The sequence below is a fragment of the Synchiropus splendidus genome, chromosome 19, assembly GCF_027744825.2.
Source record: "Synchiropus splendidus isolate RoL2022-P1 chromosome 19, RoL_Sspl_1.0, whole genome shotgun sequence".
NCBI classification, from domain to species: Eukaryota; Metazoa; Chordata; class Actinopteri; order Syngnathiformes; family Callionymidae; genus Synchiropus; species Synchiropus splendidus.
Window position 1 is genome coordinate 6,006,087 of NC_071352.1, and position 26,099 is coordinate 6,032,185.

At 42.1% G+C, this 26,099-nt stretch overlaps 3 protein-coding genes across 5 annotated transcripts in view; 2 read left to right on the forward strand and 1 right to left on the reverse strand.

The window, feature by feature from the left end:
- The window catches only part of LOC128751600 (peroxisomal membrane protein PMP34), a 24,009-nt gene extending 23,748 nt beyond the window's left edge, over nucleotides 1-261 (reverse strand). The window contains exon 1 of the mRNA XM_053852724.1: nucleotides 140-261. The gene's annotated coding sequence lies outside the window, so the exon portion shown is untranslated. The remainder of the gene's footprint in view (nucleotides 1-139) is intronic.
- mosmoa (modulator of smoothened a) overlaps nucleotides 1-15,326 on the forward strand; it is a 20,713-nt gene extending 5,387 nt beyond the window's left edge. The window contains exons 2-3 of the mRNA XM_053852725.1: nucleotides 2,855-3,067; nucleotides 6,369-15,326. Coding sequence (XP_053708700.1) covers nucleotides 2,855-3,067; nucleotides 6,369-6,553 — 398 coding nt within the window. The 3' untranslated portion in view covers nucleotides 6,554-15,326. The remainder of the gene's footprint in view (nucleotides 1-2,854; nucleotides 3,068-6,368) is intronic.
- Nucleotides 2,963-26,099, forward strand: part of sdr42e2 (short chain dehydrogenase/reductase family 42E, member 2) — a 26,595-nt gene continuing 3,458 nt past the window's right edge. Inside the window, exons 1-8 of one of the 3 annotated variants that reach the window (XM_053852716.1) lie at nucleotides 2,963-3,067; nucleotides 19,763-19,831; nucleotides 21,545-21,945; nucleotides 23,145-23,240; nucleotides 23,511-23,568; nucleotides 24,161-24,279; nucleotides 24,347-24,422; nucleotides 25,867-25,949. In XM_053852716.1, coding sequence (XP_053708691.1) covers nucleotides 21,550-21,945; nucleotides 23,145-23,240; nucleotides 23,511-23,568; nucleotides 24,161-24,279; nucleotides 24,347-24,422; nucleotides 25,867-25,949 — 828 coding nt within the window. In that variant the 5' untranslated portion in view covers nucleotides 2,963-3,067; nucleotides 19,763-19,831; nucleotides 21,545-21,549. Of the gene's footprint in view, nucleotides 3,068-17,205; nucleotides 19,258-19,762; nucleotides 19,968-21,544; nucleotides 21,946-23,144; nucleotides 23,241-23,510; nucleotides 23,569-24,160; nucleotides 24,280-24,346; nucleotides 24,423-25,866; nucleotides 25,950-26,099 lie in introns of those variants that run through there. The other 2 variants (XM_053852715.1, XM_053852714.1) reach the window with 2 other exon arrangements.

Below are 26,099 nucleotides of genomic sequence, written 5' to 3' on the forward strand. Positions count from 1 at the left end.
CGTGGGTCATGCTGCCTCAAAAGTATAATATGGTAAAGTAAAATTCCATAAGAGCATGGGTTGTGCTGTTTCATAACTAGCATCAATCAAAGGCAAAGTCGATCAGCTTCACTGATTCTGAGTTTAAATTGTAGCTCACCTCAATCTTCAATCTGTGTCTGTGGGAGTGTGTCCCCGTATGGCCCGTCAACTTTGTATTTTTTTGGGTCACGTTTTCATGTCTTGCAGTGCTGCATTCAAATGTTGACCGTTAACATGGCGTCAATGCTTTGTGAAATCACGTGACCTTTGGAGCCCTATGATTCAGAAAAGACACTTTATGACATCATCTCAACCTGTCAATATCTTTCTATTAATTTTGAAGGACAGAAAATATATTAAAATGGGCATGAACTATTAAAAGAATATAATTTTTCTGGAAAAAAAAGTTTTACTGAGAATTCTTATTTTTAATTTTTTTGCTCTGACCTCATGAGAGCCACATGAGTTGAAGGCCAGCATGTGGCCACGCTTTTCCATCTCTGCCATAGACCGTCTTTATTTAGTGCGTAAAAAATTACACTTTAATGCATCATGTCTGAAGCTTAGTTTTATTTGGAACACCGTTCCATACATTTACCACCTGCTTTTTCAACGCTACCATTGTTTCTATGAGCCAGGGAAGGCGGAATCCGTCTGGTTGTTGGTTTAAAAGGTTTCAAGGGGTGTTTTAAAGCGACAGGATTTCCTCTGGACAGCCTGAACCCGCCACACCCCAGAGCATTTCTCTTAAATATGCCTCGCTTTTCCTGTTTGAAATTATCCAGCTTGCATATCAATGGTTGCCTAACAGCCTTGTGTGTGTGGATTACGCAAAGCTGAAGTCCTTGAAAATGTTAAGATTCAGGTGCCAGACAGAAGAGCGTTTGACCTTGTGAACTTCAAACTGCTTGCTTGGTGCATGTGTCCGCCCACTTGCTGAGCTACTGTAGAACCTCTGTGATGTCGCCCACTCTTGCTTTTACAATGAGCAGCTTATTTATTTTGTGGTCAGTGGATTGAATGGGTGTACAGCCTTTGGCTCATTAGTTTTTTTTCTCTTTAAAGTCCGACAGTCATTGCTTCGTAACTATTGTTTGCCAAGCTCACCGTAAAATTGCACAGAGAATGGAGCTACTGGAATGAAGTGAGATGTTTAATGACAGTTTATGTTTGTGTTTGTCTCGTCTATATTTGCTGAGCAGCATATTGGTTTTCTGAAGTACAACAGCAATGAAAATAATCATTAATATTTTAATCCAAAATGCATAGTGTAATGGCAACTGGTCCGTAAACTTATCTTGAACTGTTTCTGTTGTAATTTCTGTGAGGAGCGTGAAGTGAAACTGATTAAAAAAGGTGTTACGTTTAAAAGGAAGACGTGTCGAAACAAGTCATATTTTATACTTCCGAAGAAAGCAGTGAACAAGAGCTCATTACAGCCGACGTTTCCTTGAAAGTGTTTCACCTCCTGGTGCACATTGAAGCTGTCCAAAAATAGTTCCTTCCCACATCGACGCTCACAAGTCAACAGAGGCCTTTAACCATTTGGCTGAGGCAAAGACTGTCAATCACAAAATATCCATCTTCGCTTCTCCCAGCTTATCAGCGGGTTTTGCTTACTCTGGGAGAAACTGCCCTTGAGAATGCTCTAATTGAGCGACGTCCTTCCAGACCGACTGAAGCGTGACTCTGCTCCAACTTCCGTGGCTGCATGTGGGTCCTCACTAATGGCTCGAGCTATTCTTATCAGATCACGGAAAGAGGTGCACAGCAGTCAGTGAGGATACTGCATTGTTGCAATGTTAATTCTATTTAGTTATGCCTGTCGTATCACAGCTAAGGGTGGAGTCGCACCAGCCAAAAAAACATTGTAGTTTCTGTTTCGTGCACCTCCCAAAAATGACTTTGCCTGAACGGATTATCAGTTGTGTTTAAGCCTATCCATTTGAATCTGTTTACTGTATTTGTCCTGAGAGTCACACCTGCGTGGGCTGGAATCAGTGATTGACAAGACTGATCTGTCCCTCTCATCCTCATAGAGCCAGAGAAAAATGTCTTCAATATAATGAGTCCAGCAGAGTGTTGTGTTGCCGGCGCTGAATTTATTCTGTCGTTTTAGGAGAGGTAGTTAATTTTGTTCCTTTACTTTGAAACAAAACTATTGAGACGGTTTAATGTGTATCTCCTTTCTACTGCTTTCACCTCCTTCTTTTTATGAAGAATTTCAGAAAGACAAGGTATTATTTTGAGCCGGAGAGGGAAACGTTTGAACGCACACATCATATTTTAGCACAGAAATACACACTAATGAACACTATTACTATTGAATTTTTGAGGAGCAATATTCCTATTTGTTCAGCAATTGTTTTCATGGTAAGACGGACATTTTAAAAGAACAAAAGTGAAATCTATGTAATGAAAATACTACAGTATTGAAACACAGGAAACCAGTCTGAAATTAAGTAGAGCCTGAAATTGTGAAATATGTTTTCATTTTCATGTTAAACATCTTTGAAAATAGGTTGTGGTAAGAAGTGCATGTCAAGATTTCAACTTTGCAGGCATTGCATTTTCTGTTTATGACTTTTGAGCTGAGAATATGATGCGACATGGGTGTTTCTGTATAGCTGAGTTTCAGTTGCAGTTGTGGCTTTGCTACGCCTTTTTAAGAAAACAAAGAAGGGTGTGTGTGAAGATAGTTTCACTGCATGGGAAGTACATATGTATTCTCTTGTGTGGATTATTTGTGCCATTTAAATAAGCCTGCTATAACCAAGGTTTGTTGTTTTTTTAGACAGTAAACTGGGCTAAACTTGACCCTCTCTTTGCCCAGGTGCACTCACAGTGGGTCTAGTCCGACAATGTCAGACCATCCACGGAAGAGACCGGACCTGTATTCCTCCTCGGCTCCCTCCGGAGTGGGTCACGACGCTTTTCTTCATCATCATGGGCATTATCTCCCTCACGGTCACATGCGGACTCCTAGTGGCATCGCACTGGCGAAGGGAAGCCACCAAGTACGCACGTTGGATCGCCTTCACTGGCAGTAAGTGACTCACGTAGCGGCATGCCGATATGGCTCTCACCTCCTCATTAGGTGCCAAAATATTTGTTTGAGCACAGCTCTGCTTTTTGATTTACGAGAGGAGCGTCTCAGCGCTGCTCTCTAATATTTCTAGCGGCTATGCAGAGGAGAGAATGCGTCTGTGTTGGTAGGAATGACGCGACAACCTGTGCGTGGGTGTGTGTATTCACGTTTGCATCCATTTGTTTTTTTTGCGTGCCCCATGACTTCTCTTGCTCCCTGAAGCTCATCCACACACACACACACACACACACACACACACACACACACACACACACACACACACACACACACACACACACACACACACACACACACACACACACACACAGTGCTTCTGGCAAACGAGTGGGAGCTGCAAGTGCCACTGTCTTTCTCTAGCATTTTGAACACAAAGACCATTTCATTTCTTGCTGTACAGTGCTCACACTAGGTTGTCAAGGAATGCTGTTGTCATGATAGTTTGTGCTGAGTTTGAATGTGAAGGAAACTGGTGCTAATAGTAACACTCACTGATACTGCATGTTTATTGACTATAGGAAGCAGTGGGGTCATAGGTCAGCACAAATCTCAGTTGTTATGTGGTACGATTTCTTGCTCAAATTTGACTTTTGCAGTCAGTTCATTCTGTTACATAGCCAGTGCAGGTTTTCGCTTCTGGATATCAAGGTTATCTTTGCCAACTGTCTTGGAGGTTCTTGAATTTGGATCGCTACTGCAGGTCCAACTGAAGCAGCCAAGTGGCTGTGGTTCTTTTCTATGTTGTAGCCATGATGAGTCACCTGGATTTGTCATGATGCTGGAAAACAACTTTATTTTTATTGCTTGAATTTAAATAATTTGTCAGTTGCATTTGTAACAAGACAAAACCTTCATTAATGTGGCAATGAATACAGTTGTAATGTCTGCCGCTGTTTGCCCCCTGGCTGTCGAGCTAGTGGTGCAGGTGAGCAGGGTGAGCTCTCGTGAGCAAGGATCTATATTTGCTCCAGGGTTTCCGCTTCATGTACGATCGTGGCGCACCGCCATATCTTAAATGAGAGGCGTCATGCCTTCAGAATAATTTTAAAGATGTATTCTCATGTGAAACATATTAGTGGTTTCTTTTTTATTGGGAAAAATCCGAAACAAACCTCATAAGTAAATACTGTTGCTTGCGGAACTAGCTGCACATCCGGCCCAACAAATGATGAGACTGACCTTGTGAGGATGGCTGTAGGTTAGAGAGGCATTTATTTCTCAGGATTAAAAAAACTGCGTATTTATTGTTTCAATAAATGTCAAAAAGCCACACATTTCTGCTTATTTGTATCTGTGTCTGTCTTTGATTCACAGGTCTCAGTCGCAGCACTGTTCGATCATGTTGCCAGTGCAATCTAGGTGGACTTTACTGTCATTCAGATTGGACATGTAAGAGTAGGTTTGAAACAAACTCATGCTGTCTATTTGGTCCCAAAAATGCTATCATGTGGTGGCAGTGTGGAGCTAGTGGTGTCTTCTGGGTCTCTTGCAGACGACTGAGCTCATCCCAGTCTCATAAGGAGATACTAGCCGGGTACAAGCTCCTAGAGCAGCAGCTTCTCAGGTGACGGTCAGTGATTTGTATCGGAGGATGAACGCAAACCAATTTTCTGTTTAAAGGCATGAAGGCACTTTTGATAACTTGTGTCTGTTATCCAACCTCAAGTGGCAGTTGAAGGACTCTGCAACGTCAGACTGCCTCTTAGCGTCCGTCTTTCTTGTATTGCAGAGCCTATTTTGGGATCGGCTTGCCCGCAGAGGGTGAATAAACAAAGATGGATCTGCTTGTTACAAGAGCTCGCAGTCTGATAAGTGATTTGCATCTAGAATCTTTGCAGCGAATATTAATCTGTTAATCAGCCGGAGGTGTTGAAAATGAGTACTTATGGGCAGCTGCACAGAATATGGAATGTTTTTCTTCTTTTTGTTGGTGATGGATTATTGTGATGCTGATTTAAGAGCTATATTTTACCCTTCCTCTGTTGGTTTATTTATTTTTATAGCCCCACTGACTGATCTCTCTCACAGTCTGAAGGATTCTGTTCGAGAGAGTTTTGTCGAAGAGGCCTGGAATTCTTCACTGGGAAAGAGCATTATTTTGTTTTGGGTCCTTGCTGATGTGTTTATGAGCAAGAGCTGTGGGGTGGCAAATGGATGCAGGTGTGGAGCGCCTTTGCTGTGGTGTTATGGCTGTGCTGTGATTTTCTCTCAGGCATTTTGTCGGTGTAACATTGGGGACGCTGTTCTGGTGGAGATGAGAAATAAGAGTCGCTAAAATTTTGAGATGGAAAAGGCAGTTCAGGTAATAGTGTTTATGTGCTGTTGAAAAGGGAGGCTGTTATTGAAAATGACACCTGGGCTGCAGCTGTCAGAGGATGGGTGCGGTTGCTAATGGCGAGAGGAGATTCAATTACGCCGTCGGTGAGGCATTTTGAACCAATTATGGTCGTGTCCGATGCGTTTGAGGTTTGCATCCATAAGTCGTTATTTAAGTTTCTACTCAACACCACACACAGCACCTTGTTCAACACTCCACTGTTATGACTATCACTGAAGATGGTTGTGTTGTTTGTTGCTGGCATTTCTCTTCCTACGCTCATGAAAGTAAATAACTGAACTGAACTTGAATTTGTTTTGCAGAATTGTGATGTGAATCATATTGCGCTGACATTCTCACTAAAGTTCACAAATTCAGAACACATGATTGTTTTTTTTCTTAAGCTGAGAAGTTGTTTCAAAACTCCTTACTTGCACAGCAGACAGTGATTCGACGGCGACGGTCTCTGTCCACACTTGTTTGTCACTCTAGCTTATTGTCTATTTTTGAATCACAGTGTTGATAGATTCAGTGTTGCATTATTGCTTCTCTGCTGTGACTCATTTCCACTGGAAAACAAGGAGAGGCGCTCCTGGCGGCTGCTCAATCTGCTGTGCGTAATCGTTCCATTTAAGAGCAATCCGAAAAGTGCACCCGTATTTGGCTAATGGATTTACTTGCATTGATTTAGCTTCCCAAATGGCAACACGCTCAAGCGATTTTCTAATAACATGGCGAGTCACACTAAACCAACATGTTATTGTGACACGTAGAAGCCATATTTGATAACATCTTATCTTATTGGAGTGGTGCATTTTATTTCATGCTATACGTAAATGTGGTTTTTGAATTCATGGTGTGGAAGTTTTTCCTGCGGCACTCTTTGATGGCAATTCATTTTTCTTTTTTTCCTGTGTGTTCCAGTGATCCTGTTCTGCATGGCTGCCCTCATCTTCCCCATAGGCTTCTATATAAACGAGGTGGGGGGTCAGCCGTACAAGCTGCCCAACAACACGGTGGTGGGCTCCTCATACGTCCTCTTCGTGCTCTCCATCTTCTTCACTATAGTGGGACTGCTGTTTGCAGGGAAGGTCTGCCTCCCGGGCTGAGGGCTGCACCACGTTTGCCTCTGGACTGCCTCGAGAGGCTCTGGCGCAAAGATGGGACTGAAACAAAAAACTGAATCAAAACTCTGACGGAAGCCGGTGTCCGATTACGGCGGGACGTAGATGGCACCGTGGAGCCGAACAGTTGAACACTAGCGGAGACGGAGGAGTTAACGGCTGCTGCAGCATCCCAGATATGCTGTTGTTCAGTCCAACAAAGCGCTTTATTTGCCACTCTCATGGCAACCGTAGGCGTAATGCTGGCTCACACTTTATCAAGGACCACTACAAGCCCCTCCTCACCTTGACTTCAACCCCCCCCCCCACACTGTCACCACCTCTCCTGATGCTATTTTCGGCCGCTCTCTTTGCTATTTCAGTTGTGTGTCTTTTCTGTTGTACATTGTGTTCATATTTCTTAAGCGCACCCCTTGTTTCTGACTGAAGAGTGTACATGAGGTTCACGTGAAAAGTCAAGGGACGTAGAGCAGGGTTTATCGAGATGGTCCAGGTGCCTCCTTATCTCCAGGTGTTTCAGAAAAGCTGTGTGAGAGCATAGCAGAGGAGAGGAGAATGCCACTCAATGGAAATCCATGCATCATGTTATTTATCATTACCAGAACACTCGCACAACCAATCCAAATCGACGCGTAACAGACTGTGAATTAAAACTTAAATCCTGCACACTTCCTGTCAACATGGACGCAATTCCTTAACAGTTTAGCCGTAGTGTTACCGTGCCATTAAGATGAAGAAATGTCGCGCTCAGCATTGAACAGTATTGATTGTATATTTGGATGCTCACATACGTGAATGATGACAATTGGTGGGATTCTCCTTGTTGTTTCCGGGGCAGTGAGAAAGATGTGTCGCGGATGATAGCAAACGGACTGCGGGTCAGGTCCAATCATGGGGCTGGACCTCAGTGCTGCTCCTGAGCTCTGTGAATGGAACGCACACGCTCGCGCTTCCACTGAGCGTCTTGAACTTAGCAGCTAGGCTACAAACGTTCACAGTAAACAATAGTTGGATAGTGTGATGGGACGACTTCGAGATTCCCTTCACTGTAGGTATCTGGGCATTTTAAAGCACTTATCACGCTGAACCCTGTGTTTCCATTCGAACCGTCCGTGTGTGTGTGCGCGCGTGAATGTGTGCCCCCGTTTCACAGAGCTCTCTGTCCTAAAACGATTTCCGGTCAGCGCGTCTCCCTCCCGGCCCTGCGGCGCCCTCGCCTGGGCGGCTCCAGTATTGTGCCATGATTTGTTATTCTTTTTGTTTGTTTGATATGTACAGACACCAACGGCAGGATCTGTGTTTTAGGAAGCACTGTGCATCGGACAGTAAAGCTAAAAGACATCGTTGCACCACAAATGTATAAAAAGAGAAACTTCTTACCTCATTGTTTTTTTGTTTCTGTTCAGTTTTGAATGGTGGCAGAGTGCGCCCACTGATTTGTCTCTTGCCTTGATCGGACGTCTACACATAAAGCCTATGATCATAGGAAATTATTTATCACTGAATAAAGAAGAAAATGGGTGTGTGTGTGACTGACACTCTGATTCCTGTGGCTTCCTTCTCCCAATTCTGCCCTATTCAAATGAACATCATGTGGCGTAGTAGAATATGATGATTCATGTTAGAGATTTCCCCGAGTCATGCTCCCAGCTGCACCATGAGGTAGATGTTATTGGTCACTATTGTGCTGCTGTCCTGGCAGCACCACCATTATCATGTCCGAGTGATTCACTAATCTTTTAAGTGGAGCTCATCCCTGCTGACTGTAGTAGGCCGGATGGAAATGCACTGGAGGTTACACAGACACAGACATGTTCGCCACAGCATCTTCCAGTGCCTGCTTTCAAACTGGATCACATAGAGCTCGATATTTATTTATTAAAAATACTGTCTCAGTTAAAAGAAGAGTCCCTTTCATTAGAGGACGGTCACGCTTCATCGGATGAGGACGACCTCACTGTGACCTGGGATGCTGAGTGCTGCTCCCATCCAATATTTAGCAAAGTCACCGCAGTCTTGCCACTTTGAACCCAGTGAACTTATTCATGATTTTTATTTTGAAACAAGCATTTCATATGATGTTAATTAATTACCGACCGATTAATTTAGATTGATTGACAGCAGCCTTTTATTGGGTGTAACATTAAACCAAGGCTCAAAGATGTCTTGTTGACAAATGGAAAGCTATTCATGGAATGAATAACTGGATTTCAATATTGTTTTGACTAAAGACACCCTAATATTGAGGCTAAACAAATACAAATAACCTTCACTCATGTTCCAATAAATTATACAATTCATTTTGCAAAGCAGTATAATATTCGTATCACTTCAGAATGGACAACTCATGTAAACTATTAAGCTAATTTCCCGCATTTTAACTGTTAATAACCGGTCATTATGGTGTTGTTTAGTGTGAACTGTCAGTGACCATTTCAGGGCAAAATATAGTCTGGTTGAACAGGATGCAAAATTACAGTGTTGCTAACACATGCATGAATAAGTCGATTATTTACCCAATATGTGTAACCAATGTTCAGTTTTATTTATTTATTTAAATCTATTACAGTCTAATGCAAACACTGAGGAAGTTTTTGGAACATTGAAAAAAAAAAGTCCTCTTTTTCCATGCATTTGATATTGTATTATTGATTTAAATTGTTAATGCACAAGCCAAGTGTTTTTTATTATTATCTTTTTTTAACCACATTATTTTTGGATGACATCAATGCGCTCTTCACCAGACGCCACTCTGTATATGCCTGCGTGTGATCATCCATGAGGGGACAATTCAGTCCCGATTGTCAGTAGATGCCTAATGGTGAGTTATTAGACAACAGATCAACGCTGACAGATCCAAGCTCAGCATCGAGGTGAGAGATCCATCGAGGTCAAATATCAGCAGTTACAACGTCAAATAAAGCCGCTCTAAACTCCAAACTAAAGCATCTTTATTCCATAATTTGCTGCCGTCTGAAGCATGATAATATTCGGTATTTATGTGAAAATGTCAGGTTTATCCTGAAGTAAACTAACTGAATCATGGAGAGGAATAAATGCTTGATTCTTATAACACTCGAGTATGTTTATGTAACATCCAAAAACCACGTCGATAGGAGCAGCATTCGAAAGTGACTCTTTAAATTGGACCGTTCCCCTGGTATTTTCAACACGCCGAGCTTAGATAACAGCGACGCAGTTTACATCCATCACTTGTCTGGAGACAAATCTAACATGCCATAAGTTGTGTGGGTGGAAGAGGCTGGTGAGAAAAATTGGATTGTTTCCCTCCTATTTCCTTTTTTTTTTAACAAGCCATACTTTCCCATCCTGTTTCTCCCGCGTGTGCGCTGCTCCTCTGCCTGCGCTGGTAGAGACGACCGGGACCGTGTCAATATGGCGCCCATCTGCTCGGGAGCTCCTGCTGACACCTGAGGAAACACTCACACGGCGCTTCCTGACCCTTATTATGATGCTCGTTTTCTGAATTATTGATGCGCGCGCCTGTGCTATCAGCTTTATTGTTCACCAAGCAGCGTCTAATATCTGCTCTCCCGCAGGAATAACGGTTTAATGGAGTGGTGAAACGCTGTTATCATCATGGCTGTGATGATGGGAAACGCTGGCGGGGAGAGTCTAACTTTAGCAGCGTCCAGTATCGATCCGCGGTACCGTGGGAGGAAGCCGGAGAAGCTGAGACGACTGTTCTGTCGGGTCTGCTGCCGCGCTGAGGAGGTCGTCATGACTTGTTTGATGCGCTCCCATGTTCTTTACACCAGTGGAATCAGACCCGCAACAATAGCCATGTTTTACAGGGAAAACAATAAGGACATCAGTGAGTCAGCGAATTGTACGACGCGTTTTTGGTGGTGTTTTATTCAAATATTAAAAATAGAGGAATGATTATCATATTAATAATTACCTGGAAAGTTATTTAGTTCTATATCTTAAGATTTTTAATATTCTTCAAATATTTTTTTAAACTTCAATTTTCAGTAGCATCTCATTTACTCTCCTTCATCATGGCTGTTTTTGGTTATGACGTGACACTACATGTTGTTATTATTATTAGTAACTGAAATGAATTAATCAACAATAAACATGCGCAAGTGGCAGCCCAAATTAAAACACAATGGAAGTAAATATTTGAAAAGACTCTTGACACTTATTTCAAGTGACCCTGTTTTGCCTGTTTAAAACTGGGGCCAAAAATGTGTGGCCCTCATGACGTCACATAAAAACTACACAAAATATTTTTCAGGTCTTTATTTTATTTCACACCCTGGCAATTTTTTCTAATCTATTTCTAGTCATATTGAGATGTTTTTCTGTTCTTATATTAAATAATCTAATTTTGTTTAGCATTTCATATTATAAATATTTAAAATAATAATAATATTCTAGCTACAATATTTAAGTTAAAATTCAAGTCTCCTTTTTCTTCTGTTGTTCTGTCTTTTAGCTTCATGGGCTATTACAATAGTGTGAAAGGAAAGTTTTTTTAAAGGCATAAAAGTATATACATTCTGAAATAGATCTGTTTTTTTATTGTACAGTTTCCCACCATCCCACTCTTGACCCCAAACTGGAAAATATTTGTCACGACCTCTGACCTGCCTCAGCCTCTGATGCACAACAGCGCTGTTGTTATATCGTGTGAGAGGACTGTATAATAAACCTTGCGCAGGCGAAGTCGCTTCCTCCAAAATATACATAGCGATGACAAAATAAAAGTGGGTTTATCTTCCTCTAAGTGAACGGCAAACAGCAGCTGGCTCGTAATGAAAGCTGGTTGACAACAACAGGATGCACAAATAAACGCTAACATGTGTCACTGCCACACGATCAACACTAGAGCTGGAAGGACATCTGCTGCCATTTAAATGGACTCAGGTAGAGGCCCAGATGTTGCTGCGCTCAGACATCACACCACCAGATAATGAGGTTTAATGCTCTCAGTGTGTCATCGAGGAGAATCAAAGGCGCCTTACAGGAATTTGTTTTCCCCTTTTCCTTTTGTTTTTAACATTATTTTGTGACGTAAATTAAAAAACGATCAGTTTTCAGCTGCTTCTTTTTGTTTACATCGCACCACCTAACTGAAAACTGCACTTTTCTAAGCATTGAGAGAGTTTTAGTTTGATCTGTAAAATGCTGTGACTGACTAGTGTAAATGGCCAATGTTCCTCAACCATCGGCCCCATTCGGCACCTGCTCCTCTTCGTCACTTTCGACCCAGTTAGACAAATTCAGCTGCAGATGTCAGACCCTGCTTACTGCTGACTCCCTTCCCTGGCAGCGCTCTTCTGCATGAAAGCTCCACTTATTTGTCTGACAATTTCATGGTATCAGTTCAGCCCGACTTCCTCTGTCAACGCCAGTGTTGTTGCAGCAGCGGGAGCTGGAGGACAGGCCCGAGAGTCCGGCCCGCTGACCGGTGTTTATTTCCGTCGGCCTCGCCATTTATTTTCATGAGGGTATTAATGTCTATTTGGATTTCGTCTCTCGTGTTTGGATGAGTCACTGGGGAATGTGTGGGTACATGTGAGAACAGCCTGTGCTTTAGGGAGCACGCTCAGACGCAGGAGAGGAATTCACAGTGTATGTTTGTCTTTGAAAACACACGTCTATATGGTGGAGACGTCGTCTGCGGCCTGCATATCTTCAAACAGATTTACATCACACTTACCTTTTATTCCAAAATAAACCAGCCTGATAGCAAGAAAGCTTCTAAACTCTTCTCCAGTTTGTCAGCAGTAAGCGTTTCTTTAAGGCGTCAGCCATAGTGACACCTGATTTCCACATCCAGCACGTTACACTTAAAAGTCGCAGCTGAAAACTTCAGAGCTCATTACTGTCATTCTCAGTGGCAGCAGGAGGCGGAGTCAGAGGTGCGCAAAGTGCGGCCTGGGGGCCACATGCAGCCTGCCACCTGCGTTCCTGTGGCCCTGATGAGGTCTTAGTGAGTATAAGTTTTTCTTCCCTACAGCTACTGATAGTTAAATTAGAGTCCCAAATGATATTAGATTCTAATGTGTAACACTCATTTTAAAATTATTTTTCGCTTAAAATAATGAATAAATAAAATATATAATATTCCAAGGTACCTTCTTCTTCTTTTTCTTACCTCCTTCACCACCTCCATCAATCTCCTCTTTGGCCTTCCTCTCCACCTTCTGCCTGGCAGTTCCAACCTCAACATCTTCCTACCAATGTACTGGCTCTCTCTCCTCTGTACATGTCCAAACCATCTCAATCTAGCCTCTCTGACTTTGCTTCCTGATCCTATCCATCCTGCTCACTCCCAGAGAGAAGCACAGCATCTTCATCTCTGCTACCTCCAGCTCTGCCTCCTGTCTTTTCCTCAGTGCCACTGTTTCTAAACCATACAACATTGCTGGCCTGAACACCATTTTGTACACTTTCCCTTTCATCCTTGCCGACACCCTTTAGTCACACATCACACCTGACTCTTTCCTCCAATGATTCCATTCTGCCTGCACCCGCTTCGTCGCCTCTTTCTCACACTCTCCATGGCCCTGGACAGTTGAGCCTCAGTACTTCAAATCCCCCACCTTCTTTATCTCTACATCCTGTAACTTCACCTGTCCACTTGGCTCCCTCTCATTCACACACATGTATTCCGTCTTACATATAATATTCCAAGGTATATACTAAGATATTCAGCACTTAAATGTGTGTGTGTGTGTGTGTGTGTGTGTGTGTGTGTGTGTGTGTGTGTGTGTGAGATTTTAAGTAATTTTCTTCTTTTTAAATAATATTTTAGGAACAAAATTCAAAATTTAAGTACAATTTAAGACTGTTTTTCTTTTGGCTTGATGGCACTTCAGCACATAATTTGACCCCCCCAGGAACTGTAGTCACTGAGCCCTACAGATGGAGAGTAGTGTTTGTTGCTCATGTTGCCTCTTTAGGTGAGTTTTTTTTAATCATTTTTTTTAAATCATTAGCAAATATTTGGATGGAAGCAGGCAAGGTTGTTAAAAATAATTCCACTGCCAGATGATAATAATGCGCCACATTTTTATTTGACCATCGACTGTTTCATTGGCGAAATCTGAAATTATGTTTCACAAACCCACCAAATGATCTATATCATCAGCTAAAACTAGTGAAAATATGCTGTGTTTTTCATCGGTTGAAGGTGAGGGACAGGTTTATACTAAGATCAAGAGCTAGGTTTTTGGAACAGTGAGTCAGGGATGGGGAAATTGAGTGAATTAAAGTTTAAAATAATGAAGGAAAAGGGAAGTGAAAGTGACATAAATGGAAGGTGAATAGTGCAGTGCAGGGTTATTGTCTTGTACCAGTGAAATGTTTACATTTTACACACAGAAACTAGATGAAAAGCAAATGTTTTGAGTTACGGTTCGAATGCAGCAGATTACCAGATGACAATGATTCCTTCTGCTAGAGCTAAATGCTGTTTTTATATTCTGGATGCTGCAGCTGTTCTGAGGACACTATATGAATTTCAAAGTAGCCTCTTTCCTCGCCTTCCTCTTGGTTGAATTCAGCTTGCTGTATATATTCCGTAGACATTATGCAGAATTGATTGATTCAGAGGAACTCCTCCGTTCTCCCTGATAAACCATGAATAAAACAAACCCCTTCCATGACTCTCTTGTTCTGCAAACAAAAGCTTTCCACGGAGAAACGCGTCAAAAGGTGTTACTCTGTTTGAGCACACTCTTCGAGACATATATTCATCAGCTCGTGCAGTGATGGATTGTCGGCCCCTCCTGAGTGACACGCGGCTGTTACACCCCCTGCTGCTTGGGAACTTTTCACAGATCCGTCCTTATTACATGTATTTGTTTCACAATCTCCCGCCAAGGTTCCTGACGTGAAGCGCTTCATCCGTCTCCTCGAACGGCGTGTCCTTGCAGACACTGTACTGCTGCTATTTTTGTCTGAACCTTCCACTTTCCCACCCTGAGGAATCAAACAAGAGGCGTCTATGAGGACGAATGAAGCCTGTGTCACTCAAATGTTCAAAAATGAATCAGCCAGTTTTACACGACTTGTCTGTCAGCTGGCGCCTATAAAGCCACATAGATTTCACATCCATTCAATTCCAGTCGTATTCACTTCCTTATTTGAGGCTGTCGTTTTACGGGGGGTGACATCCCATAAATCCAAGCTAATTGCTTGTTGTTGAGAAAATCCTCTTAGCGCATTAGCGAGCCCGGTGGGTCTGCTTCCCAAACAAAAAAAGCTGTGGAATAATGTGATTCAGACTCTTCATTGCTCCTTTAAAAATAAAATAATCAGCCATCGCTACCTTCGCCTTTCCACGACTGCTCTGCTTATACTGAAGACGTTCTAGGTGTAGAAGCGGTGAAGAGGTTGTCATTGGCTGTAAAGGCCAGGCTCAGACGTGAGAGTCAGAGGAGGAGCTCATGCAGAGAAAGATGTTGGAGATGCAGATGGGAGAGAGGAAGACACCCAATTATGCTAATGGAAGTTGAAGTGAATGAGGACATGTAGAGGACAGGCCTGACAAAAGAGGGTGAGCAGGGCAGGTTATGGTGGAGGAGGCCGGCCCCCAGGTGCCACGAGAAAAGCTCAAGTCTGGGGTGTACTGTGATATGCTCATGTATGGTTAAAGGGCACGACCTTTGGGAGCACCACCGTATGGTATTTGTTGTTCTAGCCCAGTAGTCCTATATGGGCAGCATGCTAGTATGATAGTGCTGCAGCTTTACTGCAAGACGGTCCAGTTTTAAATAGAATTTTTTAAAATAAATGTTATAGTATTTCTTTTTTTTTTCCAGGGCTGAGACATTAATAAAATAAAATAAAATAAAATAAAATAAAATAAAATAAAAAGCACTGGTTATTTGTATATAAAGTTCAATTTAAATTAAAATATAAAAATTAGAATAATAGCGATTCATTACTTCTAAAAGGGCAAGTTAGTTCTATTTTATTTATTTATTTATTTTGCTCTTTAGCATAGCCTTTTCAAACCCCACCGAAACTCTGTCAAGAGCTGCAGACCCCATTCTTGTTTGATCACAAGAGCCAGAGCTGTTCCACAGTTACACGTGTTAGAACCTCATTATATGACACTGAAGAATGGAAAGTCTCATTCTCACCCCTGCTGCTTCTCTTCATCATTTTTTTTTCTAATAAAAAAAGACCAAAATCAATCCTTCGGTGCAACTCCACCGACTTGACATGTGAAGTCGGGGAGAAGGTGTGAGATGGAAGAGCTCCTCCGTCTCACACTGCAGGCTGTGTGAAGTGTGTACGTGTGTTCTTTTGGCAGCCCCTCAGCTTCTCCTTCACAATATCACCCGCTCTGATCTCTCCTTCTTCACATCCCGCTCCTTCAACTTTCTTCTCTGACGTTATTTTCAACCCTGACGTTACTCCCCCGCTGCACGCTGAGAATATCCGGACCAACGCAGGACACATTTTGGACAGATTTACGTCCGATTTCATCAAGGTTCACCGTTGTAAATCACACATTCCTGTCACCCCGCCCAGATGTCCTCTGCAACATCTGCAGCGTGTCGTCGGGTTTTGATGATGAGAAGCAGAGGTTTCCATCTCTCATCTGGGTTCAATGATAACTCCTCCATTGAAACCTGCTTTGACCTCTGAGGTAGAACTGGCTCTCAAAAGCCAGACTTGGTGACTCAGCAAATCCTGTTGTTTGGCGCCCTCAGCTGTTTGAGATGAAATAGTTGTCTTAACGACTACAGCGTCCCCAATATTAGATAGATGGATAGATAGATAGCCAGACAGACAGACAGATAGATAGATAGACAGACCGACAGACAGACAGACAGACAGACAGACAGACAGACAGACAGATAGATAGATAGACAGACCGACAGACAGACAGACAGACAGATAGATAGATAGACAGACCGACAGACAGACAGACAGACAGACAGATAGACAGACAGACAGACAGACAGACAGACAGATAGACAGACAGACAGACAGACAGACAGACAGACAGACAGACAGATAGATAGATAGATAGATAGATAGATAGATAGATAGATAGATAGATAGATGGATGGATGGATGGATGGATGGATAGATAGATAGATAGATAGATAGATAGATAGATAGATGATGGATAGATGGATAGATGGATAGATAGATAGATAGATAGATAGATAGATAGATAGATAGATAGATAGATAGATAGATAGATAGATAGATAGATAGATAGATGGATGATAGATAGATAGATGGATAGATGGATAGACAGATAGATAGATAGACAGACAGGTAGATAGATAGATAGACAGACCGACAGACAGACAGACAGACAGACAGACAGACAGACAGACAGACAGACAGACAGACAGATAGATAGATAGATAGACGGAGAGACGGACGGACAGACAGACAGACAGACAGACAGACAGACAGACAGACAGACAGACAGATAGATAGATAGATAGATAGACAGACAGAGACAGACTGACAGACAGATAGATAGATAGATAGATAGATAGATAGATAGATAGATAGATGGATAGATAGATGATAGATAGATGATAGATAGACAGACAGACAGACAGACAGACAGACAGATAGATAGATAGATAGATAGATACAGCCCCCCCCGCCCCCCTCCACCACCTCATTTGCTTTAATTAACGTGCGGCACATTTCAGCGTGAGCTCAGGTTTGTCAGAGGCCTGTGAGCTAAATAAAACATGATGGATCTATTTATGTCCGCTCCAAAAACGAGAGTGGCTGCTGCCGGACATGTCTGCAGCTGAGCCTTCATCACTCAGATAAAATGACAGCGTCTGAAATTGTTGTTGTTCCCTTAAGAGTTTAAACAACAGCCACAACAAATAATACATGTCCGCTTGCAACGCAGAGAAAATCTGAATGGGCTTTTCTTCTCAACATCCCCGAAGTCCTCGGGTGCTTGCGTAACGTTGACATACAGTGACAGTGATGCCATCTATGATACTTACTACGATGATACATAGCACTATCTCCCAGTATCTTTACCCTAAATCAGAGTCAAACTCGATCAAACTTCAGGGAAAAATTTGCAAGAGCAACAGGGAAAAAATAAAAACAAATGTATTAGTCAGAGAAACAGAAACAAGTCATAAAAAAACAACTTTTTCAGAATCAGAATCATATAGTGTATAAAGTGCTGACATAAAATAAAATAAATAATAAAAATAAATTAAATAAAATAAACAAAGGCTGTTCATGAATTCAACAGTCTGACGGCCGAGGGGAAGAAGCTGTTCATGTGACGGGAGGTTCTGGTCTGGATGGACCGTAACCTCCTGCCAGAGGGAAGAGGAACAAACAGTCCATGTCAAGGGTGAGAAGGGTCGGCTCTGATCCCACCTGCACGTCTCTGGGTCACCTTCCGATCACCTTCTCAGCACAACGTACGATGCGCTGCAGTCTGCTCTTGTCCCTGGAGGTGGCGCTGTTGTACCAGACAGTGATAGAGGAGGTGAGGATGGACTGGATGATGGCCGTGTAGAACTCCACCAGCAACTTCGTCGGCAGTTGTAGTTTTCGTAGCTGCCTCAAGAAGAACATTCTCAGCTGGGCCTTCCTGACGAGGGACCTGATGGTTGGCTCCCATTTGAGGTCCTCAGTGATGGTGGTTCCTAGGAAGCAGAAGGAGTCTACAATAGGAATGGGTAAACCAGCCAACATGAGAGGGGACAGAGAAACTGTGACTCTCCTGAAGTCTATGACCATCTCCACCGTCTTCTGAGCGTTGAGCTCCAGGTTGTTGTGGCTGCACCAGGACACCAGCCGCTCCACCTCCCTCCTGTAAGCCGATTCATCTCCATCTGAGATGAACCCGATGATGGTGGTGTCATCTGTAAACTTGATCAGCTTCACGGACTCGTGGCTGGAGGTGCAGCAGTTAGTGTACAGAGAGAAGAGGCATGGACAGAGAACACAGCCCTGAGGAGACCCGATGTTGAGGGTCAGAGTGTCGGAGACAGTCGTCCCCAGCCGCACACGCTAACTCCGGCTGGTCAGGAAGTCTCTAATCCATCTGCAGAGGGAGTCAGGCACGTTGAGCTGGTGAAGCTTGTCTTCAAGCAGAGCTGGAAGAATCGTGTTAAAGGCAGAGCTGAAGTCTACAAACAGGATCCTGGCATAGGTTCCTGGGCAGTCTAGATGCTGCAGAATGAAATGGCCTTCTTGGGAACAGGAATGATTGTGGAGGACTTAAAGCAGGCAGGAACATGACAGGACACCAAGGAAGCATTGAAGATGTCCGTGAACACTGGAGCCAGCTCAGTAGCACAATGATTCAGGATGGCAGGAGAAACTCTGTCCGGACCCGCAGCCTTCCGAAGGTTCAGCTTCCTGAACTGAGTGAGCACGTCCTGCTCCATGATGTCAAGAGAAGGAGGTGGCACATCAATGACTGTGTTCTTTTCTGTCTCAGTGACATCGTTCGCCTTATTTGTGTCACTAAGAGACAGCTTAGTCCTTTGCTGTAAAGTGGAACATGGGGCTGGAGAGACCACCAAGGTGCTGAGGCAATATGGCTGCTCGAAGCGACAGTAAGAGTTGTTCAGGTCCTGTGCAAGAGCGAGGTTGTTCAGGATGGAGGGGGGGCACGTGGCTTGTAGTTAGTGACCACCTTGAGCCCTCTCCACACAGCACCCGAGTCATTGGCTGAGAGCTGCTGCGTAAGTTTGTCAGAGTATACAGCCTTAGCTTTCTTCAGCTCCCTCTGAAACCAATACTTCAGCTCTTTGTAGCAGTTTCTGTAAGTGAATACAATATTATTTTTTGTATTTTTAATTTTCTTTATTTATTTAAATAACAAAATGAAGTAAAGCCAATCAATTTATATATATATATATATATATATATATATATATATATATATATATATATATATATATATATACAGAGTGAATGAATTGATATGTACTTTTTTTACATGTATGTGGAGGTCATATCCAGAGTACTGTACATAAAATAATATACCGCCGTATAAACACGCAAGAAATCAAAAGAAGGTAAGATAGAAGTGTTAATCTAAACATATTTTTATACCGTATATGAGAACGCATTCAGATATGAAAAAAAAGACGAACTATAACATAAAAATAATCGAAATAAGCAACTTATTTGAGAAGATAAATGTTAAAACTCGTATTCGTGCGTAATTGATGTGTTTGTCAACAGGTTTGGACGGAAGATGACGCTATCGCTAAGGCGAATGGAACCTGTTGCGCGCAGCATCCGGGCATTACGGTAAGGGCTCCTTCAGGCATGCAGGTGAGACAGGTGACGCATCGGGAGGGATCGCGGGCATAAAAGACATAGAGCGGATAATTTCATGGACTTGCTGGTCAGGGAACGGTCGCGGCTGCTCGAGCCCAACTCTAAGGTAGGACAACAATTCCATCACGGTCTCGCAAAGATGCTGGAACTTTCCTTCTTGCTGATTCATCTGTGACTTTCATCAAGTTCACTTCACTTGCGAGCGAAAATATCTGGTGAAACTTGTTTTGGAGACGTGTCGGGCTGTTTTTGAATTACATCGGATTTTTACATTGCATCGAACCACGTCAATATGTATGAAATGACAATATGCCTGTCCATTCCTGTCCTTTTTGATTTGGCTTCTCCACATACTGAACAGAACTCGATATTAAAATAATATATTATAGACAGTATTAAAGCAATAATAATAGAATATAGAGATATTTCAATGATACATTATTAAATTTAAATAATTACTGCTATTTTAATCATTTAAAATCAACTACATTACTCACATTTAATGTATGTTACAGTGAGATTACAGATTAAAAATAAAATAAAAAGGTGTTCATGATGAGCTGCAATGTGGACAGGTGAAGGGGGTTTCAGGGGCTCAGGTGACTTGGAGTCTGGGGTATCTGATGGACAGCAGATGGCAAATGAGGAGTCGTGAACGTTTGTCCGAGTTAGTCACAGTTTGCTATGATGCTTTGTCTATCTATCTATCTATCTATCTATCTGTCTGTCTGTCTGTCTGTCTGTCTGTCTGTCTGTCTGTCTGTCTGTCTATCTGTCTATCTATCTGTCTGTCTGTCTGTCTGTCTGTCTGTCCGTCTGTCTATCTATCTGTCTGTCTGTCTGTCTTTCTGTCTATCTATCTATCTATCTATCTATCTATCTATCTATCTATCTATCTATCTATCTATCTATCTATCTATCTATCTGTCTGTCTGTCTGTCTGTCTGTCTGTCTGTCTGTCTGTCTGTCTGTCTGTCTGTCTGCCTGTCCATCTACCTATCTATCTGTCTGTCTGTCTGTCTATCTATCTATCTATCTATCTATCTATCTATCTATCTATCTATCTATCTATCTATCTATCTGTCTGTCTGTCTGTCTGTCTGTCTGTCTGTCTGTCTGTCTGTCTGTCTGTCTGTCTGCCTGTCCATCTATCTATCTATCTGTCTGTCTGTCTGTCCATCTATCTATCTATCTGTCTGTCTGTCTATCTATCTATCTATCTGTCTGTCTGTCTGTCTGTCTATCTATCTATCTATCTATCTGTCTGTCTGTCTGTCTGTCTGTCTATCTATCTATCTATCTGTCTGTCTGTCTGTCTGTCTGTCTATCTATCTATCTATCTATCTCGTAATGGAGAACGAAATATGATAATGATGCTATTATTTTTCCAGTTTGACATGTTTGCATTGCTGTGTTTCTGTTTCGTGCAGTAGGTGACATTGAAGTGATTCCATTAACAGTCTGAACAGTGATTTTCAATCAAATTTAATAAAAGCTTTGAATGATATTTGCTGAGTAATTATTTGCTCTGGTCCTGCGGCGCATCTTCACCAATAATGTTTGCTCTCAGTCAACTGGTTCTGTCACGCGGGGCATTGAGGAATAATAGGAGGCGTTTATTAATCACATCTGGTGGAAGTAGACAGCAAGAGGTGGTCAGCTCTTTTGTCTTCTGTGGCCCAGGCTTCATGGAGAGCGAGGGGCCTCTCTGCCAGATGAAGATGCGGACCCGCCATGATGTGTCGTCGTGTCACCTTAAAAGCAACGGACACTGTGGCCATGGGACGTCTCATCTCACCCACCAGACCAGGGTGGGTCACCCGGGCGATGCGGGTCCGATCAGACACAGAGGAAGCGGAGCGCTGGCGTCCATCTGCAACAGCCCCGACTGTCTGGCCTCCAGAGTCAGGGAGGAGGAGACGCTGGAGTGGAGCTTCTCATCAGGGAAGGTGCTGGTGACTGGAGGAGGAGGCTACTTTGGTTTCAGGCTGGGTAAAGAACTGGCCAGCCAGGGGATGTCTGTCATCCTCCTGGATAAGAACCGACCTCCGGATGAAATCCCTGCTGGAGCCGTCTTCTGTCAGGTACATCAGATGTTTGACCTCTGCCAAAGCCATCACAATAAATAGTCTTTGGATTTTTTTTTGACACCTCTCCTCCACCCCTGCTCTCTCATATCATCTGTGATGTCACTGACGGGGTTTTTCTGTAAGAGAAAAGTCATATTCTATACCTTTAACATTTGATATATGTAGAGCAAAAAAATACTTTGAAATGGTACAACTTTATTTTTTTAATCGTGAACTTTTTCATCATTATTTTTTGCTTATTCACAGTGATTTACAATTAATATAATCCCACAAAAAAGCTGAAAGTATGAAAAAAATATGCCATAGTTTCTGGCAGATACTTCATATAAAACACCCTGATTTGTATTTGTCTCTACCTTAAAAGTACTTCCTGTCTGATAAGAACAGAACAGCAAGTCAGCTCAGAACATCAGTTTCCACTCTTCAGGATGTCAGGCTGGAAAAAGTTGCGGCTGAGTGAGCTGCGTCAGAGTGGCAGCTGCCGACTGGGTCAGCAAGGGCGGAGACATGATTCGGGTTTCACCTGCAGGCCTCCTCGCACACTTAGCTTAATTGTAATTGTCTTTTGGAGGGACAGTTCATGACATGCGTCCCACCACTCACCCTGAGAATTCTTCCCACTGTCACACCAGCTCCCCCAAAATGTCGGTTACTCAGCCCCATCTGGCTCTGCTCATATTGAAGTGACTCAAAGAGGTCAGACAGGTTTGGAAATCCTCCTGCGATTTATTGAGATGCAAAGATGACAGTATAGGAGTATTTGACCATGTACTTGTTCATTGTATGATGAATGTTAAATACCCAAAATTATGTCTTAAATTTGATTTTGCTTATTCCTTCAATAAATATATATATATATATATATATATATAGAAGAAATAATGGATTATTATTTTTATTTATATTATATAATATATAAATATTATACAATCTAAATAAAATAATAATAGATTATTCTTTCAATAAATAATATATATAATAGAATAAATAACAATAAAATATAAATAAATATAATAGACTTTAGAGCTCTGGTTTCCTCCCACAGTCCAAAAACATATCGAGATTAATATTATTATGCGTATTTTTTACCATAAACTTTCATAAGTACATCACTGAAAATGGCAATAAAACCAAACGCGGCTTGTGAACTTTGAAACATTAATTTAAAGTTATTTGTATCTTTATCGTTCCAGAACGACATCCGGGACTACTCATCTCTTCATAAACTATGTGAAGGAGTGGATTGTATATTCCACTCCGCGTCTTACGGCATGTCCGGTCCCGAGCAGGTGAGTCCTGATGCGGAGAACTGTTTCTCAGGTGTAACCTCTAGTCTAGCTTCTTCAGTTCCTCTCATTTAAACTCATCTGTAAAGTGTCTTCCATACCACACAAGTAGCCGGTACAACAAGCTGAACCAGAACCGTCTTGGTGACTCAGTATGGATGACCTCATCCTCTGGCATTTACCACTGACTGAAATGCATATAGGATTATGCTGTAACGGTTGGTGGAGGGTGTGTTCCAGTCACGCGTTGGCTTCTTTTGTTTCTGCTTCCAGCTGAGAAAAGAGCAGGTGGAGTCCATCAACGTTGGAGGAACCAATAATGTCATCAAAGGTAGCTTTACGAATTATGATTTTGAATCATGGTCTGAACGCCACAGGTTTAGTTTGCAGTCCTTACCACTCCAAACCCTTCTGTTTCTTAATTCAAAGCCTCTGTCCTCTGTCACTTCAGGTGTTCCCCAAGGCTCTGTCCTGGGGCCCCTCCTCATCATCAATGTCCTTCATGGGCGACACCCACCTTTGCCCCTTTACTGACCCCCTCCCCCCCCAACTCCCTCAAATTAAACAGCTTTAACTTACTCTCCTTAAGTTTCCCCTCTCCTCGGGTCAAGAATCCGGGTGTCATACTCAACGGTCATTCTATTCCCATATCAGTTACCTGGCCTGTTGACTTCCATTGACGCCACATAAATTCCCTCCGCCCCTCTTTGACCTCTCGCAGCCTCCTCACTCTGTGTCCACCTTCCCCTTTGGGCTCCCTCACGTCCTGCATAAAGGTCCAGAACCAGCACCCCTTCTACACCCCACATCACATCAGCTGCTCCACTGGCTCTCAGCTAAACACAAACTCAGAAATATGAAACGCTCTTTTTTTTATAAAGTGGTGTTGGAGTTCTCCTGAATAATATCTCCCTGTGCCACAGTGTGCAAAGAGCGTAGCATCCCGCGGCTAATTTACACCAGCACCATCAACGTGGTGTTCGCCGGGGAGCCAATTGATGAGGGAGACGAATCCTCAGTGCCGCCTCTGCCGCCCGAACAGGTTGATAACAGCATCTCTCCTAAGGCAAAATATTCATGTAACACAAGCGTGCCTTCCTGTGTTCCAGCACATCGATCACTACTCCAGGACTAAAGCTATAGCCGAGCAGATGGTCCTCTCTGCCAACGGATGCTCCCTGAAAGGTGTGAAGCAGACACAGAGCTGCCATGGCACATTAGCTTCAACATGAAAAGGAAGCCATGACTTTCCTCCGGCTATCATTGCTATGGAAACTCCAGTTTAAATTTAGCTTTCTATCCAGGTGAATATAGGTCCCGCTCATGATCTTCATGTTACCCACCCGCAGATCTTTCGATACGGAGGGTTTCAGTTCCACTTTAAATACATGCTTCTGAGTCAGCCACAGGTGAAACGCTACACCCCTCACAGCGCCTTCTACGTCCAGTCACGTTCCCAGCTCCGAGTGGTCTCCTTCTGCACCGCAGGCTGGAGATCACACAGCTGCCACGCGAGACTGACGTTTAGCTTCTACCTGCGTCTCAGGTTGACAGGACGGATGGCATTGTTTCTCATTAAACATGTACCTTACTCTATACATGAGGGCTTATTTGCCCATCTGTACACGGTACGCTGCCTGTGACCAGGCAGTTTGGAGGGAAAGTAATGGCTCCATATTAAAAATACTAATATTTGCGTGTTTTTTTGTTTTTTAGCGTCAAGTTAATGGATTAATTGGATTTTGACTCAAATGATCAAAGGAAGTAGTATATATATATATATATATAAAAAATAGCAAGCACTTCAAAGTGAAGAATATTAAAAACAATAAATACGTAATTTTAGTCCAAATTAGAAAAATTATTTTATATTACTACAATAGAGCTAAATTTGTTTAATAAATTAATAATTAAATAATTAAATAATAAAATAATAATTTAATTAATAATTTAATAAATTAATACAATTAGTGGTTATATGAAATTAAAATAAACTATGTTTTTAATAGTTTTCAATTGCAATCATCATTTTAATATTTGATCCAGCATGATTTTGATTAAATGATAATAAAGAGCTGAAATAATAAGAAAACTCAAGACAGTTTATGCGTCATCATTTTTATATCAATAATTATTTAATCAATATGAATGATAAAATGCCAGCATTTTTTAAAAATAAAAGCATATTTTTGATCATTTTTATTTTATTTAATTAATTTTTATAATTTCCAAAAATACACTTTAACATTTATTTTAGATTAAAGCAAATATATGGTCATGATTCATATATGTTTATGAATTAATATGTTGAGCAAGTGAAAATGTGAAATAAAAGGAACTGTTTTCAGCATTAATATGATGCAAATTTATATCATATAATATGCTACACAATTAAAAAAATTTTACAGAGAAATTAGTTAATGTAATGTTGGAATATTATTGCAATTTCATGCATGCTTATGAATTAAGATGTAGAAAAAAAGCAAATCTTGTTACTTTGTATATGAATAGAATTAAAATCATAATGGAAATAGTCTTTTTTTTCGTAATGACAAAAAGATGTTTTGGTGTTACTGTGAGTGATTTTTTTAGTCACTGACTCAATATTCCTTCACCGTGACTCTTGAAGGTGGAGGTCTGCTCCGGACCTGCGTCCTTCGTCCCTGTGGCATCTATGGACCGGAGGAGAGGAGGCACTTGCACAGAGTCATGGTGAGACACAAAGAGAATTTATTGTTGTGAACCAAATGTCGTCTGAGCTGAGGGCAAACATCTTGCGGGCCTCCCTGGCAGACTGTGTTCCTGCCCGAAGAGCCTACATTATTGATGGCTCTCTCCAGGCGTCCTGTTACAACCCCCTGT